This window comes from Ambystoma mexicanum, chromosome 12 (assembly GCF_040938575.1).
Source record: "Ambystoma mexicanum isolate Mex_15411 chromosome 12, UKY_AmexF1_1, whole genome shotgun sequence".
Lineage (NCBI taxonomy): Eukaryota > Metazoa > Chordata > Amphibia > Caudata > Ambystomatidae > Ambystoma > Ambystoma mexicanum.
Genome location: NC_090936.1, coordinates 34,102,125 through 34,122,642, shown reverse-complemented (window position 1 = coordinate 34,122,642; position 20,518 = coordinate 34,102,125). Strand labels below are relative to the sequence as shown.

The window sequence follows — 20,518 nt, the reverse complement described above, 5'->3', positions numbered from 1 at the left end:
CTTTAACCCAACCCTATAACCTCAACTTTCTGCATACACTCCTCATACAGAAACGGATACAATCACCTCTCTGTACAACAATCCACACGCACTTCATCACACTGCAACAACAGACTAACAACAACTCTCACTTTCCTATTCCCACTACACCCTACTAACCACCCCGTTTCCTCGCCTCTTCACACTCTCCTTTTCAGATCTGCCAGCGCACCTGGGGACCACTGCAATAATGACAGTGCGCGGTACCAATACCTTTAACATTAACATATAATAAAAGGCCAAATGTATGTTTGTCCGAAGCCGGCCTGCCTGCTTTGCTTGTTATCACCGCTAGAGGGAGCTGTAAGACTTCAAGTTCATCTTCCAGGTGAACACACATTTCAACAATGTAACATACAATTAGCTGCAGGAAAGACCCAAAACAAGAATACTACTTTAACAGCATACTTCAAGTTGCATACACCAAGAAAATATATACATTTTGTTTTTAAAAAAACATATAAACAGAAATTCATTTGATTACGCACGATTTCTCTACCAAAATTAATTACTTTTTTATTTTCAATGTACTTATGTAAATATTAATTGTAATATTTCTTTGTGTGTATTATATCACTAATATTCTTCACGTACCTTTGAAACTTTGACTTCAATTTACTATATTTCATGATCTCATGTCTACTTGAAATCATGCTGCACATGAATTGTATTACTCCGACATCTGTCAACATAGTATATTTGAGTCCAAAACCCGTAAGTGGAATCCAAGAGAATGAAGAGCAGATACAACAATTGGCCATATCTAATATGTTGAAATTTCAACAGATTCTGTGGGATTTTGTTTGAGGTTACTACTCCTCCACGTAAAAGGAGCAAGATGCTTTACAAACATTAGTTTTTTCTATTAACATAAATTATGTCAAAATACACCACGTAATATATTTACACTCTGAAAATGTCTTCCTTTATGCACATTAGCCCGTATAAATAGGCTTTTTCACTGGTATTCAATAATGAAATGGTTCACTTTGGCTTACAAATGGGCTGTGGAATTGAGGGCATTGAACAGGATCCAGAGGACTCGGTTGAGTTCCTGTGATGTCAGTGGCCTTGACACCATCGGAGATGGAATTGATGGGTGAAGGGATGGCGAGTAAAGGTTTTGGGCCCCACGGCTTCTCATAGCATGGTGAGAATGAGGTTCATCAAATGGTTCCCTATAGGATCACGGGGTCTCAGCTTTCAGGAAGTTCAGGATCCTCCATAAGAGAAACGCGCCACTGATTGTGTTAGTGTGCAGAGTGTAACGAAAGCCAACTGTCCAAAATTACAGACATCTGACCCTTGTGGAGTGGATACTAATGTTGGGTGTACTTGTATGTAGTTTAACCCTCTGTGATATAGTTCTGCTGTAGCGCCTAGACACACTCATAAGCCCGCCACTGCACAGCTCATCTTGATGGCACACCACCAGCATGTTGGCATCTGTAGATGTGCATACACACGTGTGATTTGTGAATCGGGCTGCACACCTCATTAAAAACATTTTGACTTGAGCAAAGAATGTGCAAGTTAAAACAAAATGCTTAGTGAATCGGCCATATCTTGTTAAGTGCTTCAGAAAAGTGACCTCTGATCGGTGCATCTTTTGATAAAAGTTCAATGTTGCCTAAACAAGCAACAGAGTATAGTAATTACTAAAACAGCAAAAGCAAACATGAAATGCATAATTTTATTTTAAAATAGCGTACAATTTCAAAAATCGTGTATTTAATCTACCAAATATAAGGGACAACAATCAAAATGTTTTTCCTCAATGCTGAAAGAAAATATCAGGCTATGGACTGCAATGTTTTTGCAAACACCATTTGAAACTGAGAGCGCGAATGCCGCCCGCGCTATGTGTGAACGCATCATCAAAAAACATCATTTGATCAATTTTCCCATTTTCGCCATATTCTTGTGTTGAACCTAGAAAAACAACTTTCCTCATCACATAAACTGGATGCTAGATTCACTCGGGACGCATGTCACAAACATTTGATTACGGCCGGATCAGCATTTTCATCAGCTCTTTGAATGCTTTATTTCACAGGTTTGTTCTCACTCCTTGTACAAGTTTTGCTCTGAATTGCCAAATGTCCTAAAGAAAACAAAGATATTTTAACAACAAACGCATGGCCCATCTTCAACAAACATGAAAGATTAATCTTTACAGGCACTTATTAAAATGTGGCCTCTAAACTAGGCTTTTTTTTTTTTATAACTTTGTTTTTATTGTCATATTACAAAAAAGGTAGGGTGCGCGAGCAGTCCCTGCCAGCAATACACTGAGCAAACATAATTGACAGAATTTGTTTTACTTTTTACTCCCATCCCACCTCCCCCCCCCACCCTACCCCCCCCAACTTTTGCAACATAATCCCCTTCCCCCACCCCCCACCCTCCCCTCCCCCCCAGTTTTGCAACATACCAAGTCTTTAGGTTTTTGCAGGTTGCGGAAGCAGCAGTGAGAACTTTCAGACATCATTACATACACTTGTTTTACAATTTGACATCGTGGGAGCAGCGCGGTGCAGAGCAGAATGGTGGAGAGTCTCCAGTTTTAAGGCCGGCGCTAGGGTATGCTCGGGGGACATATATTGGGGTCCAACATTACAATCGCATAGAGACACATTCGTCGTGGAGGAGAACTGCTGTCCATTCCTGTGAGAACTCCGAGAGTTTATCGTTTTTCACTGCCGTAAGTTTTTCATAAGTAAATATACCCCTTAGTTTACAGAGCCACTCCTCCTTGGTTGGTGCTAAGGCGCTTTTCCACTTTTGGGCCAATGCTAACCTCCCCGCCCTCAGCATGGCCCCGATGACCCTCGGGAATGCACTCTGTTCCGTTTCCGGCATGGGGGAACCCAGGAGGATTTCCAAGGGGAGAAGCGATGGGCAGAATCCCTCTATATCCTTAATCCAGCTGAGGAGCTCTGACCAATACACCTGGATAACCGGGCATCCCCACCACATGTGGAACCATGTGCCTCTTTGGTGACACAACCTAGGACAGTAGGGGGATACTTCTGCGAACATTTTAGAGAGAGTGGTTGGGGAGCGATGCCAGGAGTGCAGAATCTTGAAACTATGCTCCATGGCTGCGGTGTACAGAGTACCGGAGAATATGGTTTTGAAAACTGCCCTCCATGTATGGTCATCCAACGCCATACCCAGCCTTTCTTCCCATATACGTTTGAAGGGTTGCCTACCCTCCAGGTTGGCCGTTATCAAGGTACTATAGAACTTGGACAGGGAGCCTTTTCGAGAGACACTTTTAGCTATTACTTCCTCAAAGGGGGTGAGGGGGCGGGTCAAGTTGTCAGCCCAGCGGGGGTGACTAAACTAGGCTTTTAATGCTGCAATGTCCTGCTTGGCACTGAAGACTTGCACAGTAAGAACTTGCTGCTTTGTGAGTGCAGAGTTCATATTTTCTGTTTTTCTATATGGGCATTATGATGTCAGCGCACCCTGAACAGGAGAACACTGCTGCCATGATAATTACTATATACAGTGGCAGACCTCCTAAGGCCAATGAGAGGTAAGCACAGTAGTATAAACCATAGGTCTGTAATGAGGCACTGTTCCTACAAGGCTCAGACACACCAAAGGCATGGTCAGCAGTTTGCAGGCAGTCAATCCTTACATATGGTGGTGCGACCCACCAAGATTAAAGAGTGTGTATATGTAAGACAGAGGTGTATAAAAAGGAAATATGTCACTCTTAATGAGCACTGCCAGTTAGAAGTTGTTCGCTGGGAAGCTTAATAGTTAATTTGATTAAGGATTTATAATGTGACTCTTACATACTGAACTGTGGCACAGAGCTCTACTAATCGGTATCTACTGCAGAAAGGGAATTCAGAAAAAAGCATGAGTTTAAGGCTTTTCAATAGCGAGGGAGATTGTTGATTTTGATATCGTGGATAAGGGAAGCTCATTCCACAAACATGGTGACTACATCAAATCTACACTCGCCTTGATTTTTGGAATTGGATTTAGGAACAGCAAATTAATTGATGCTGCTAAGCGCGTTCTTGCTTCCATGACCAGCTGGTTACCCCTGAGCTATCTGTCAAACCCATAATAATATATTGTTACCTACCCTGTTGAACGCTCCAAATCAAGCAAAGCGAGAGGAGTCTCGTGCCAAATGTAACCAAATCGTGTATCTCGTCACTGATTTATGCTTCTCATGGTCTAAAATCCACTGAATCCTTTACGCGCTAATTACCGTAAACCAGGCTCTAAGCGCGCAACCGGGATTCAAACCTGTGTTGCTCTGCATTGTCTTGCTCCCAAGATCAACTTGTTACCCCCTGAGCTATCCGTCTGACCTGTAAATAATTCTTAAAATTGATTTTGGTTCAATACATTTACTGAGAAATGTTACAGGAGTCTTTGAGCCCCATATTTATTCGGCCTGCTAAAGAGAAATGCTTTTCACACTAGAAAGTATAAAACACATAATATTTAATAAATGAGCATTCATCTAAGACAACACTAATGTCGTAAAGCTTAACATTACTTTTTTTGAATTCATCATTTTGCAGTTTTTAAATATAAAGCTTGGATATCAAAGTTATTGCATCATCCCAAAGTTTCATAAAAGCAACCGTTAGAGGAGGCTTTGATCCCACCATGCATCTACCCCAGAACATTGTGGTCGACAATATGTCAGGATTGTGCACAAAACGTCCCAGATATTCCATTTGTCTACTTTGAAGTACCGGGCACTGGGTAAGAAGATGCCTTAGTGTCTCTGATACTCTTTTGCCTGAACATAGACGATGATACCGGGCTTCCGAAGCCGGCAGTGTGAATTGTCTCATGAGCCAAGGGTTGGGAAACTTGAGTAAGTATGACTGCAGACTGCCAACAAAGTACGGATGTTCACACATTCCTATATTAACTTGTAACCTTTAAGCAGCTTAAAATTGTGGCAGAAATCCCAGGTTTTTGCTTTTGTAAGCAATTACTTATTTAAATGGTGGAAGCCTACTGCCCAACCAATGTTCCAGTCAATTTCCTCGATTTAAAGAGAGACCTGTCTCTCTGAATCTGCTTAACACTTTGCAAACCCAATCTCCAACTTCTTTACCCAATATAGCATATATATGGAAGTTTTCCTGAAGTCCACTTGAGGTACGACTTAAGAAAACTATCCCTTGGCATGCAGGTCCCCAACTCTTAGTGTAAGTCTGTACTGCTCAAGGAACCTTGGTAGAGTGGCAAAGCAGTCGGGTTTAATATAGAAGGAAGATGTGGGCTTTAGGTAAGTACACAGAACCCAGTAAATGCAATAATCCAAATAAACATACTTAAAATGTTATATTAAAATTTCTGATGTTTGTTAATCTGCTTAGAATCACATATCACATGCTGTGCATAGTCCGACATCCAGTGGTCACTGCAGAGTATTGCATTTTGTTTTTCGTAGTCGAAAAGGGGGCGTCGACAAGGCGTGTCTGTAACACTATCCCTATAGTGACGTGCAGTGTACCCACAACCCCTCACGCGTCGAGGTCCCTCAGATTGTTTTTTTCCGCCCAGTTATTGGTCACCTTTATGCAGAGCTCCTCGAGAGACATTGCAAAATCATTTCCTCGACCCTTGGTCGTTTATTATTATTAATAACTATCACATAGATCCCTCCCTCGACGTAGCTGCCAAGCTGTTCTCTGCCGAGCAAGATCTTCGACGGAGGGACGAGCGGAGGAGATCCTTCGGCACTGCCGAACACGTGGCCTGGCCTCGCCGGCCTAACACAGTAGGGTTGTGTGGTAATTTCTTTGTTTCACTCTGAGAATGCCTTTCTCTTTCCCCTCCCTCTCTTTCAAGGTCATAATCACATTTCATGCCCTCAGCTATGGAGAGGACACCCTTTAGGTTTTGCCCGCGTTGCAAGGGCAAGTTTACCTGGAAAGACAAGCATAAATGGTGTAACTGTTGCTTGCCCCTCGATCACAAAGAGGACGGCTGTGCGGCGTAGAAGAGTGTACGTAGCCAGTAAAGACTCGGCACTGCCTAGCGCGACGGCGAGCGATCCCTCGACGGAGAAGCTGATCGCCGAAAGCCTTACGCGTATAGCTTCTAAAGACGGCCAGAGACGGACGGCGGGTGACACGTCGAAAACCGCTCACAAGGCCAAAGAAACGCCGAGGACGCCGGAGGGTAGGCTGGGACAGCTCCCACTGTCGACAGAAGACCCTAGCCAGCGAGAAGGTTTCTCAGAAGGCGAAGGGACCCTATCTTCGACGCTATGGGACAGAACTAAGCAACTACAGGGAGAGGAAACTCCCTTTTCACTCTCAGACCGCTCTGGCCTACTTACTGGACTGTAGAGAGGTTCCAGTCATGTATGGACAAGCTAGACAGGTCCATGGCCATCCCAGAAAATAGGACACCCAAGAGACCAAGGGAGGTACTCCAGGAGGGGCCAAGGGCTAAATACCCGAAGCTCTTTAACCCCCTACAGGAAGACATGAACTCTTACGACCTCACTGAATAGGACTCTCACTCCCAGGAAGAAGATGAGTTTGTGAATAATGAAGACCAACAAGAGGAAGAAGGTTTTCATGATGACACTAACATAGGTGAGGAGGGCTACGAGGAGGACCCAGGTGAAGGCAGCTCACAGCCCTGGCAGTCGCCATCAGGGTCTACAGACCCCGACATTATAGACATTTCTTCTCCTCAGACCACACCGGTCAGGAACCCATCTCCAGTAGACGATCAGCCCACCTTCAATGCGCTACAGCAGCACATTTTGAAGTTGAAACTGGGGTGGTCACCCCAGATACTGATTTCGTTGAAAGGATTATTAAAGAAAAACCTCCCACTAGTCAAACTATTCCTATCCTCGCCTCGGTTAAGAGACGACTCACACCATCGCTGTCCACCCCCGCGCTGGTAAGAGGGGTCAATCCAACAATCGAGAAATTGTTCTCACCCTCTCAGTCAGACCCATTATATATCAGGGGTCACTCAGTCCCAGACTCCTTAGACTCCTTAGTGGTGACTAACACAAGGAAGAGAGCTGGGGTTCCACTGTCAACCAGCGAGGCACCCCCAGATAAAGAAGGGAAAAAGCTATATGCCTTGGGCAAAAGAATTACCGCCTCGGCAGCGTTTTCAATTAGGATTGCCAATAATAATACAATGCTGGCAAGCTATGCTGATGCTCAATGGGGAAAGCTTAAGCAGGACATCGAAGAAGCCCCTGAACCTCTAAGAACTCGCTTATTGGCTACAGTTACAGAAGGAACTCTGGTCAACCAGAGCATCATTAAGAACACTCTTGATGCGGCAGAAACTGCGGGCCGTTCTTTGGTGCAGGGAATTCTGCTGAAGCGTCACGTCTGGCTTCGCAATTCCGGTTTCAAGGCAGAAACGCAGGCATCACTCATTAATAAGCCAATAGAAGAGTCAAATATCTTTGGAAGGGCAGTGGATGACGCACTGGAAAATGCGAAGAAAGAATTCAACACCATTAAGACCTTAGACCAAATCTCGAAGACTCCAAATAGGCGGGGATTTGGCAACAAGTGCTTTTTTCGTGGCCAACGCCAACAGCAGCAGCAACAGCATTACACTGCGGGAAACTGGCCCTCTAAACAGGGTACCAGTAACCAGTATACCCAAAGAGGACAAGGCCGTGGCAAGGGCAGAGGCCGGGGCTCCAGCCCCAGAGGCACCCCGGCAAATAACACCAAAAGACCCGAAGGTTCGGGTCCCCTCCCATGCGTCTCCGGTTGGGGATAACATCGTTCCTATCAGCATGGGAGGGAATAACATCAGACCGGTGGGTATTGTCAACCATAGCCCACGGGTACTGTATAGAGTTCAATCGGTCCCCCACCTACAGACCTCCAAGGGGACGACGCCTGTCACCAGAACACCTCGTCATCCTCCTGCAATTAGTAGAACAGCTGCTACAGAAAGGAGCAATAGAGGTCGTGCCCCTATCTCAGGTAATGGAAGGTATTTATTCAGTGTACTTCCTTGTACCCAAAAAGGACCTAACCATGCGCCCTGTACTAGATCTGCGCCCAGCGAACAAATTTGTAAAACCACAAATATTTCGTATGGTAACATTACAGGAGGTAATTCCCCTGCTATCTCAGGGGGACTACATGACAACACTGGACATGAAAGATGCTTACTTTCATATTTTGATGTTGCCAGGGCACAGAAAATACCTCAGGTTCATGATAGAGGGCAAACACTACCAGTTCAGAGTACTACCCTTCGGCATAGCGTCTGCACCGAGGGTATTCACGAAGGTACTGGCAGTGGCAGCGGCCCACCTGCGCAGGTTGTCCATACCGGTATACCCTTACCTCGATGATTGGCTCATAACAGGGGAGTCTTACGAGACATGCTTCTCAAACACCCAAAAGACAGTAGACCTTTTGTCCCAACTGGGCTTCTCCATCAACGAGAAGAAGTCCAGCTTAGACCCCAGCCAAATCAAACAATTCCTAGGGGCGCTAAATCGAACAAAGGACGGCCTTGTCTTCCCCTCCAACGAGAGGGTCCAAAATATGCTGTTTCAGATCCCTCAATATGTGGCCGGTCGAGAGGTGACGGTACGCAAAGCAATGCGCTTGCTAGGAATGATGGTGTCATGTATTTATTTGGTACCTCACGCGCGCCTGCGCATGCGCCCAATGCAAGAGTGGCTCAACAGCCAGTGGTGTCAAGCCAGCGGACAATGGGACGATCTAGTGGTGGTCTCGCAGGCCTTGGTTCTCTCGCTACGGTGGTGGTCGAAGGAAAACCTGGTAATAGGGAAATCATTCGCCACCCCCGCAGTGGAAGCCACTCTAACCACAGACGCAACCCTCACAGGATGGGGGGGCTCACCTATCCCATCAAACTGCTCACGGAGTTTGGACTCCGAGCGTAGCTTCCAAGCACATAAACTTACTGGAGCTACTTGCGGTGTTCAAGGCACTAAAAGCCTTCCAGACACACCTACAAGGGAAAACAGTGATGGTCCTCACGGACAGCACCACAGCCATGTACTACCTCAACAAGCAAGGGGGCACTCACTCTCCAGGACTGTCCAAGCTGTCCCAGAACATCTTGAAGTGGGCTCTCAGACACAACATGTTCCTATTGTCACAACATGTACCAGGGGAACTCAATCTGCTAGCAGACGAACTCAGCAGAGACTTCCCTCTGCCCTCAGAGTACGAATGGCGGTTACACGAAGACATCGTCTTCGACGTCTTCACACAATGGGGCTTCCCAGAAATAGACCTGTTCGCAACTCTGGAGAACTCACAATGCCTAGATTACGCCTCCAGATACCCACAGAACCGCTCCAAGGGGAACGGTCTCTGGATACCATGGTCAGGGAAATTTGTTTACGCTCCCCCCCACCCCCCCCCGACTCCTCTGCTGAACAAGATAGTGCACAAGATGCACCAGGAACCAGTCACCATGATACTGATAGCCCCGATGTGGGCCCGCCAACCATGGTTTGCGCACCTGATGGAGATGTCCCTGTCCCCACCGGTGAAACTGCCCTGCCCGTACAACATGCTGTCACAGGACAAGGCCAAGACACTACACCCATGCCCACAGAACATGAATTTAGCAGCCTGGCTCCTGAGGTCATAGAATTTGGCCATTTACAACTCCCACAGAGATGCATGGACATTCTCAAAGAAGCAAGAAAACCCAACACTCGCCACTGCTATTCTAGCAAGTGGAAGAGATTTGTCATCTGGTGTAGAGGTAAGAGCATCAACCCAATCCACTGCTCTCCCACACAAATTGTCCTTTACCTGACCCATTTACTGGACTCTGGTCTAGTGTTCAATTCTATTAAAGTCCATCTAGCGGCACTTTCTGCATACACCACCTCTCAACTTAAGGTGTCATGGTGGAAAGTCCCAGTTATCAAAGCCTTCATGGAGGGGGTAAAGAGAATACACCCTCCGATAGCAAACCCAGCTCCCGGCTGGGACCTTAATGTGGTACTTACCAGGCTCATGGGCTCACCCTTTGTACCCATGCACAAGGCAACTCTTAAGGACCTCACTCTTAAGACTGCTTTCCTAATAGCTATCACCTCCATTAGGAGAGTAAGTGAAATACAGGCTCTTTCTAGTTTAGACCCCTTTGTAACAGTGCACAAAGATAAGGTGGTTCTACTCACACACCCAAGGTTTGCACCGAAATTCATATCGAAATTCCATGTCAACCAGTCAATAGAACTACCAACGTTCTTTCAAAACCCTTCCAATTTGGGAGAAAAGAGCCTGCATACACTTGATGTGCGCAGAGCTGTCATGTTTTATATGGAAAGAACTACGCCACTGAGAAAGACTAATCAGTTCTTTGTCTCAGTGGCAGCAGGAAGAGAAGGAGCGAGAGTCTCAAAGTCCACTATATCTAGATGGATTGTTCAATGCATCACTCTCTGTTACACTCTTGCTAAGAGAGAACTACCCTTCAAGCCAAGAGCACACTCTACTCGAGGCACTGGGGCATCCATAGCATTCATTGCAAACGTTCCCCTCGAGTCCATTTGCAAAGCGGCAACCTGGAGTTCTGTACACACCTTTACAAAACACTACTGTCTAGATGCTCACTCTAGATCTGATTCCCAGGTGGGACAAGCAGTATTAAGACATCTTTTCTCTACTGTTCCTTCTTACAACCCACCTCCAACTCCGGGTACTGCTCGCTAGTCTATGCACAGCATGTGATTCTAAGCAGATTAACAAACATCCGAAGACAATGGGCCTCATTACACGGTAGGCGGTAAGGGTTTACCGGTACCGGTATTTTACCGGTACCGGTAAATCCTTACCGCCTTACTACGAGGTCCCTTTGCGGGTTGGGGAATTTAACGCCTGCTTTTTGCAGGCGTTAAAAACCAACCCGCAAAGGGACCAGTGGAGCTAATTACGGTACCGCAATTTGCGGTACCATAATTAGCGCCTTCCCCATTCCCATAGAGCCCTATGGGGCAAAAATGGGAATGGGGAAGGGCAATGGTGGAAGGGGAAATTACCGCCGGCCAACCTTGGAATAGGGCGCTAATTCCCCTTGCCACCAAGGCGGTGCCGGTATTTTACCGGCATGAACACCGCCTACCGTGTAATGAGGCCCAATGCATTACTTACCGTAAAAGCATTTCTGATGGTTGTATCTGCTTAGATTCACATGCGCCCACCCTTCCTCCCCGCTCGGATGGAAGGAACATAGACATCTTTCTACATCTCTCTCTCTTTTCTGTACTCACTCATGTATAGAAGGCTCCCTCAGGCCAGAAAAAATACAAACAGAGGGACCTCGACGCGTGAGGGGTTGTGGGTACACTGCACGTCACTACAGGGATAGTGTTACAGACACGCCTTGTCGACGTCCCCTTTTCGACTATGAAAAACAAAATGCAATACTCCGCAGTGATCACTGGATGTCGGACTATGCACAGCATGTGAATCTAAGCAGATACAACCATCAGAAATGCTTTTACGGTAAGTAATGCGTTGTCATATACATTTAGTATATGTCATGATGCCTACCCCCCCCCCCCCCCCCCCCCCCCCGAGCACCAGGCCAGGCCCAGCACCCCCGGGAGCAGGCATCATGCCCCCAGGTAAAAGCTCAGCGGCCCCTTATAGGGGCTCTTTGGACTCTGTCCTGGCGCCTTTGGCGCCAGGCTCATAAAGGAAGGTGTTTTGTGCACTTACCTGATGCAGACCATGCTGCAAGATTCAGGCCTCCCTGAGACCTGAAGGGGACTATTTTTTCATTGGGACTATTTTGCCACTCGGGCGTGGCCAGGGAAGGATACTTACCTGGAACTACTTTGGGGCTATTTAAGCCACGCCCAGACAGTAGCTCACGCTTCGCATTGTTCTGCATCCAAGCATCTGAACGCTCACCGTGTCTGCTCCTGCATCTGGTCTCCAGCCACGCCCGCCTCGATCCTGGAAAACCTGTAAGGAAAGAAGAGAAGAGAAAGGTGAAAACCAAGAATTTTATCAAACTTCTTACCTGCATCCGGAACCTTCACGCCAGCGTTCCTGAGAAAAGACTTTCATTTAAAAGCACCGCGTTGCTCGCTGCAGCGCCGCACTTCACTCACCTGTCCTCGGGGGTTCTTCTGGCTCCACCGCGACTGTCTGCACTGGTCGCCACATCTCTGCGCCTAGCGGAGAGAAGAAGAGACAAAAGGTGAGCAGAAGGAACATATGAGGAAAGCCTAATTTTCCGCCATAACACTTACCGGTCTTCTGTTGGTGGATCATTCCTCATTTCGGGTCGGCGCTGCTTCGTTGGCAGGTACTGCACCCCGGCCCCTATGGGGAAAGGACAAAAGACATTACTGGAGGAATATAAAGACATTAAGAGGGATCGCCCCCATCGCTAACTCACCTGAGTTTACCATCGGCAATTCAAGCCCTCAACGCATCGCCTTCATTCTGCACCTGAAATAAAGGACAGATCACAGGTTAGGAAGGCAACAGAAAAGGAGGCTCAAAACTTGAACTTTTGTAATCTTCATACTTACGGCGTTCTGCTCGGAAAAGTCAAGTGGATCTTGCCAGAGCCATTCTGAAAACCAGTGAAGTAACTGGACAAACACGCGCCCCTGCACCAGAAGCAGGATGGAGAGTTCATCCTTTCAAACCATAAGGTGAGCTTCAACCGGGGATTTCGGAGGAAGTTAGAGAAGAACGAAGGGGGCAAGGGGGGATCAAGCACACTATTCTGCAGACTGTTCATCCCCTTTCTCATCTGCAGAAGGATATTCCTACGGGCCAGACAAGCAAGATTTGAGGGTCCTGTTCAGTCGGTGTTCCGAGTTCTGCGCATCACGCTCAAAGAGGCCACAGCAAACCAGACTAGACCAGCGCCTCCGTGGGAGTCAGGTGAGCGTTACAGTATATTTACACAAGAAGGGTCAATTAACCAACACACTTAGGAATACTTAAACCCACTTTTCAAAGGCCACTGTTTCAGAGGTAGTTACTTGCAGTCCAATTGTTACAGAGTTTGACACTAATGATAGTTGTACCGTATTATCGGTATGGCCCCGCACGCACGTGAAGACAAAGATATAATGGAATTGTATTTAGTTAGCAAAACCACTGAAGATAACGTCTTTTAGGAAGGAAAAAGGTTGGTTTATTACACAGCAGCAGAGCTTAATGTTCTAGAGACACTTTTGCGGGAACACTAACGCTTTTAAAAGTCCAATCCCTAACTATATGAAAAGGTCAGTTTGGAGTGGATTCAAAGTCTTAAAAAGCAGCAGAACCGCAAAGGTTCCTCAGGATACTTTTAGTCTCTAGGAAAGGATCCTTGGTAATTCAACAAAATGATGGCCCTGCAAAAGGACTCATTAAAGGGACACAAGCCGACAGCTTAGGTCAGGGGTAGAGTGGACACCCGGGACACCTCTTCAGGTACTCCAGTCACTCTGTAGTGACTTATTGGTTCAAAATAAGTTCTACCTTTTCACCCGACAGTACCTAAGTTTAGAAGAAATGCTGGCAGCTGTATTCTCTTTGGTGCAGCAACAAGGGACCCGGTCTCCTGATTCATCGGTCTGATGAAAGTAAGGACTCTGAATGGGATGTCTCAGCAGCAGTCTCGAGAGAGGACCCTTAGCATGGATTTCATCAGTCTCCTTGGTCGGTCTGCAGTTTTGATGCCTTTTTCTCAGCAACAACAAAGGACTATATTCGCCCAGTCGATCTTTGATTCTGGAGTCCTGCACTCTGGTGAGGGGACTTGGATGAGCCGAATTGTGTCTCTGTAGGTTCACCTGGAGCTCAGCAAAGACTTGGATGGATTCGGCCTTGTAAAGACGATGCACTTCAAATGGGTCAGAGGTCACCTGGTATTCGCGGTCTGCAGCTCTGAAGAGGCACAGCACCACAGGAGATTGCTCAATTTGTAGTTTGTTCCAGGGTTGGTTGGTCCCACCAGCCAAAGGGAAGGAGTCATCCACTTTAGAGCTCCTCTGTCAAGTCAAAAACCCAGCAGTGGTCCCTCCACTGTGATGAGAAGGGTCTGCAGGCTTCACTGGTCATCTTCAGCTTCATTAACGTCATTTTCCAGTGGTCGACTTGCCTTTCACCTCAGGAACCTTACCTTTTATTCAGATTTCCCACACACTCCTCTGCGCTTGGCTCAATAGACATTCCTACATATATATATGTATATGCGTATATGATACATTACTCACCGTAATCGTATTTCTGATGCTTGTATCTGCTTGGATTTACATGCTATGCAAAGGCCGACATCTAGTGGAAGCTGTAGAGTATTACAGTTGTTTTCGAAATGGGACGTCGACAGGGCGTGCCAGTAATACTATCCCTAGTATGACATCTACTGTACCCATGGTCCTTCATGCGTCGCGGTGCCTCGGATTGTTTTGTTCTGACATGAGGTTGCATGAAGTGTAATGTGAGTACAGTTGTATCCAAGCAGATAAAGACAGAAAGCTCATATAACATCTATGCACATTCTCCCAGGGGAGGAAGGGTGGGCGCATGTGACTCTAAGCAGATACAAGCATCAGAAATATGATTACGGTGAGTAATGTATCCCTTCTGAGGCTTGTGGAATCTGCTTAGATCACATGCTACGCATAGATTAGCAAGCAGTGTTATGAGAAGGTGGTGGGTCGTGAGAAGGAGCAGCGGCAAATAGATGTTTTAGAACCGCGTGACCGACCTGGGTGTCGGCTTTGGAATGTGTGCCAATGCAGTAATGCCGAGTGAACATATGTAATGAGCTCCATGTAGCTGCTTTTCAAATGCTGTCTAAGGGGACATTTGCTATAAAGGCCAGAGTAGCTCCAGTGCTCCTTGTGGAGTGAGCTCTTGGTGTAAAAGGCAGCGTTTTGTTTGATAATGAATAGCACAATTGAATACATCTTACTATCCATCTGGAGATGGCATTCTTCGAAATGAGGTCTCCTCTGCCTGGTGCTATGGAGACAGTTGATCTGTTTTCCTAAGCGGTCTAATCTTGTTTAATTAGTAAATGACCGCCCTCCTCAAATCCAGTATGTGAAGTTCTACCTCTCAGCTGAGCTAGTTGGTTTCTGAAAGAAAGCCGGAAGCTCAATAGATTGGTTCACGTGGAATTTGGAAATGAATTTAGGGGAAAACCTAGGATGATTACGTAAAACCAATTTGTCTTTATGTATGATAAAGAAAAGGACCTGCACTGACAATGCTTGCAACTCACTAACTCTTCTTATGGAAGTAATAGCCACTAAGAAGGCAGTCTTGTATGTCAGGTGTTTAAAGACTGACTTATGCATAGGCACGAATGGGGGCCCCATGAGCTTTGCTAGCACTACATTGAGATCCCATACTGGTGGTGGGTTTGAAATAGGAGGGTGGAGTCTCTTGACTCCCTCCATGAATGCTTTAATGACTGGTACTTTCCACCACAAGACCTTGCTCTGAGAGGTGGTATAGGCTGAAAAAGCTGCCAGGAGCATATAATTTAAAATGTGTGATGGAGTACATTCCACGGGATTTGTTTTGTTTTGACTGGCACCAAATGACAAATCTTTTCCACTTGTCGAAATAGCAGTGCCTAGTGTTTGGTTTTCGTGCCTCCTTGAGGATATCCATACACCATTGTGGAAGATTCAGGTGTCCAAACTCTATGACTTCAGGAGCTATGCTGCCAAGTTCATTGAGTGTGGTTGTGGGTGCACCGTTGTCCCCCCCTTGTTGGGTTAACAGGTTGCTTAGGTACGGGAGCTTGATGGGATCGCACATCGCCAGCGTGTGCAAATGTGGATACCACGGTTCTCTCGCCCACATAGGAGCAACAAGGATGAGCGTTGTCTGTTCTCTGTGCATCTTGTTTACTATCCTGCTCATTAATGGTGTCGGGGGTGGGAGGGGGGGAAGCGTAAGCAAATTTCCCTGACCAGCTCATCCATAGGGAGTTTCTGGTTGGGGGAACCTGGACGCGAAGTCTGGGCATTCCTTGTTTTCTCTTGTAGAGAACAAGTCTATTGTAGGGTAACCCCACTGAGAGAAGATGCGGTCTACAACGTTTGAGTCTAGTTGCCACTCGTATTCTTCTGGTAGCGGGTCTCTGCTCAGAGAGCCCGCTAGAGTGTTGAGTACCCCTGGAACGTGTTGGGAGGATAGGGACGTCCCACGTCTGAGTGCCCACTTCCAGATTTTCTGAGCCAACTTGGACAGATTTGGAGAGTGTGTGCCCCCCTATTTGTTGATCTAAAACATGGCAGTGGTGCTGTCTGTTAGAATTTGAACTGACGGATTTGTCAGCTGCAATTCGAATGCCTGCAGTGCTTTGAAGAATGCTAGTAGTTCCCGTTGGTTGATATAGTTCTGTGCCGTGACTTGTGTCCACAAACCGTGTGCTATGTGGTGAAGATAATGAGCCCCCCCAACCAGAAAGTGATGCGTATGTTGTGACAATCGCTTGTGCTTCCGGATCGTGGAAGGGTTTTCCCTTTAACAGATTTTCTCTCGACCAACAGCGTAGGTTTTGAACGAGTGTAGGCGAAGCGACCACTAGATCGTCCCACTGACCACTTGCATGAGACCATTGTTTCGCCAACCATTCCTGCATTGGTCACATGCGCAAACGTGCATGTGGGACCAGATAAATGCACAATGCCATCATGCCTAGTGACTGCATTGCTTTGCGTACGCTTATCTGGAGACCGGCTTGATACTGGGGTATTTGCCGAAGCATGTTTTGTACTCTTTCCATGGACAGAAAGGCTAAGCCTGTCTTTGTGACTGCCAGGGTTCCCTGGGTCTTATTCTGTGGTTGATTTAGGGTTGTTGATAGAATCCCAAGTCAAGATGGAGGGTCACAGCAGTGATCTGATTGGCTGAGAATTCCTTTTGTTCAGCTGGAAGGAGTGCTCAACTGCCTTTCATTGTCTACCATCAGCTGAGCAAGTCAAGTACTTTAGAAGATCCAGTGGTGGGTCCTCTTTGCCTGGGCCTGGCCTAGCTTGAGAGAGCTAAGAAGACAGTTTTGGTGTTTTACTGGAGAGAAAAGGAATTAACTGTGAGCTGTGGACGCTTCAAGTTAAAGAGATAAGTGCCTGGCTGACTTTTACCTCATCAGTTAATTGACTGATACAAGTAAATAAGTGGTTATAATCAGATATTATAATCTGTGAGACTATGCAGTAAACCAGGTTTTATTTTTTGTCACGTACGCGCATGACTTTCTTTTATCTGAGCCAGCGCTATGAAGAAAGCTAATTCTTTCCTAAAAAGAAACGTGATTTAATGTAAATATTCTTTGAGAAATATTCGCTGTGTTTTAGGCTAGAAAATACTTCAGCATGTCCATAAATTACAACCCCGGCGGCCGCTGAGGGAATTACATTTTAAAAGTTGATAAGTGATAACATAACAAAAGTTAGTTTATAGATATTAAACAGGTATGCAGCTTAGGTGGAGTTAGTAAATAATTAAACAGTGGTTAAGGTTGTAGAGGACGTGTGATAAAGACTTTGAAGATCGCAGTGACTTTTTATCCATCAGCGGAGACAGGAGTGCGGAAGACTCAGTATTCTGTTTGCATCCAGGTCCATAAAAACAATTTGTTTGAACAAGAAGTTTAAAGAAAAGAGGTTGAGAAGACAGAGCTTAAAGAGCAACTATTTCTCTGTGCATATCTTTATTCTTTGGAGTAAAGACAGACTGATGTTTTGTCAACACAGTTTTTCAGCCACTCTAGGGAAAGCTGTATTACCTTTATTTTGGTGAAGCTTTAATGTTTCCATCCTCTGGGCAGGTTGCAGAGGATTAACAGGTACAAGAGTTATTCAGCAGTTCATTATACCTTGAAGCCAAAGTTAAAGTTGATTTTGTATGTTGACTGCATAATCTTTGCTTCCTTCCTTGCTGCAGATATCCTGAGGGTCCAGAGATCTGGAAGGAGTCTGTTTGTTGTTTTTTCCACATCCCCTATCCCCCCCGAGATGTGGAATATTTAGCTGTGGAAATTATTGGTTGAGTGTTTCACACCTTAGAGGGTATGTCAGGGTTCAGCAGCTTCCGCAGATCATCAGACAAGACTCAGCCTGAGAGTATGAAAGGCCAAAGATAATTGAGTCTGCCTGAGCTGCTATGAATCCCGATGAGACCGCTATGGATGTTTTGGGAGATATGATTAGGGAATTGAGAGATGAGTTAAACATTTCTCATAGGGAGAACGAAAAATTGAGTGAGAAGGTTACAAGTTTAGAGGAGGCAGAGGCAAGAAGAATGGGGGATTTCAGAGTTCAGGATGGAGAGGATCCTCCTGTGTTATATGGGGTGGATGAGGATCGATCTCAGGCAGGGAATAGCAGTGGAGTGACAGAGGGAATTCGCTCTTTACTTTTGCCAGTTCCATTGGCGGCTCCTGAGCGGTATGAAGGAGAAGCTAAAAAATTTCAGATTTTCAACACACAATGCGAGCTCCATTTTTTGACTAAACCAGAAATGTTTTCTTCTGAAACAGCTAAAGTCACATTTGTTATGTCTTATTTAACAGGGGAGGCGGCCGCTTGGGCTAGGTTATTGGTAACTCAGAAACATTGAGCCCTGAGAAACTTTGCTTTGTTTAAAGAAGAGTTCTGTAAAATGTTTGATAAGAGTCAGACCTCTTTTGAAGTAGATGTAGAATTATTAGAGCTGCGTCAGGGAGGACGTGATCTGGTGTCCTATATTACTCAATTTAAGTCATAGTTTTGGAAAGTAAGTGGCCGGAAGAAAAGAGGTCTTCTCTTTTGTATAGAGGCTTAAGGGAGGAATTGAAGGATGCTTTATCCAATGTAGTGACTAGGCCCTCCTCTTTTGAGGAGCTAATGGATAGTTATTCAATTGGACTATCGTTTAAATGAAAGGAGGAGTGAGAGAAGGCGAGCATTTGGTGATGGCAGGAGTTTGGGCAGGGTTGAGCGGCCAGTTAAAGTGGAGTTCACAAGTAAAGAAGTAAGAGTTAGAGGTATTGAGGCTAAGGGATCAGAACAGTGTTCTAGGGTAAGAGCCCCTTTAATTAAGGAGGAAAGGGAGAGAAGGCGTGCCAGTAAGTTTATGTCTGTATTGTGGACGGGGCAGTGATTTTCTAGATATGATAATGATATGATAGGTTATTTATAACGCACTTAATACCGAGAGGTTTCTAAGCGCGGACCCGGGGATCGAACCTGCATCGCTCCGTGTCGTTTTGCTTCCAAGCCAAGCACGTTGCTGCTGAGCTATCCTCAGAGGACGAGCTATCCATCCTAGGGAACTGTCCATTTACTCCCAAGAGACCAATTACTCAGCGGTTACAGATCAGCAGGTGGCGAATACCATACAAGCAGCTGTTCCACATATTACAGTGAAAGTATCCTTGTTTGATAAGGTAACAACTCTAAAGGGTTCTGGGCCTGTAGTTATTGATTCAGGAGCCACGGGTAACTTCATGGATTGCGGAGTGGCCAGGGCCTTGGGTATTCAGTGTATCCAGAAGGAGGTTGTAGAACAAGTGTGGGCTGTTGATGGAACTTCGCTCTCATCAGAGCCTATTACCCATGAAACTGAAGTGTTGAATATGGTTCTTGTTGGGGGTCATAGGGAGGACATTTCTTTTGAGCTGATAGATGCACCTCAGCTAAAAATTATTTTGGGTATGCTTTGGCTCACTTTCCATAATCCCCAGATAGATTGGGGACGAAGGACAGTTGAAATGCAGTCCGAGTTTTGTTTGGAACAGATCTGTTGAAACTTCTTCTCAAATAGAAGGGGTATCCGTGTCTAAGGCTTTGGCTGAAGAAGAAGCTTCTGTAATTCATCATGCAATTGGGGCTGTAGTGGAGGAACTACCAGATTGTTATCAGGAGTTTTGGGACATTTTTGATGAGGATTGCAGGTGAGTTACCCCCACATAGATCTTTCGATTGTAGGATAGATCTGGAGCCAGCAGTGGTATTACCCAGTAGTAGAGTTTATTCTCTTACTGAGAAAGAGAACGAATACCTGAAAGAATACCTGGCTGAGGATCTAGAAAAGGGATTTATTCGGCATTCACAATCCCCTGCGGCTTTCCCCTTGTTATTTGTGCCAAAGCCAGACGGTTCTTAAAGAACTTGTATTGATTATCGTGCAGTGAATAAGGTGACCATTAAGAACAGGTACCCTCTTCCATTAATTTCTGAGATACTTAATCAGATCCAGGGTGCTACCATTATCTCGAAACTTGATTTGCGAGGAGCTTATCATTTGGTCAGGGTTTAAAAGGAGAATGAGTGGAAGACGGCTTTCAAGACCCGGTTTGTGCTCTTTGAATATCAGGTGATGCCTTTTGGCTTGTGCAATGCTCCAGCTGCTTTTCAGTGTTTCATTGACGAAGTCTTTCGTGAGTTTTTGGACGTTTTCGTGGTAGTGTACATTGATATCTTAACTATTTCTTCCAATATTAATCAACATAAGATTCATGTCAAGAA

The 20,518-nt window shown here is 45.7% G+C and overlaps 1 protein-coding gene across 2 annotated transcripts in view; it reads right to left on the bottom strand.

The window, feature by feature from the left end:
* Nucleotides 1-1,718: 1,718 nt before the first annotated feature.
* The window catches only part of LOC138513217 (phytanoyl-CoA dioxygenase, peroxisomal-like), a 157,797-nt gene continuing 138,997 nt past the window's right edge, over nucleotides 1,719-20,518 (bottom strand). For both annotated transcript variants that reach the window (XM_069627871.1, XM_069627872.1), the window contains one exon: nucleotides 1,719-2,143. In XM_069627871.1, the coding sequence (XP_069483972.1) occupies nucleotides 2,090-2,143 (54 nt within the window). In that variant the 3' untranslated portion in view covers nucleotides 1,719-2,089. The remainder of the gene's footprint in view (nucleotides 2,144-20,518) is intronic.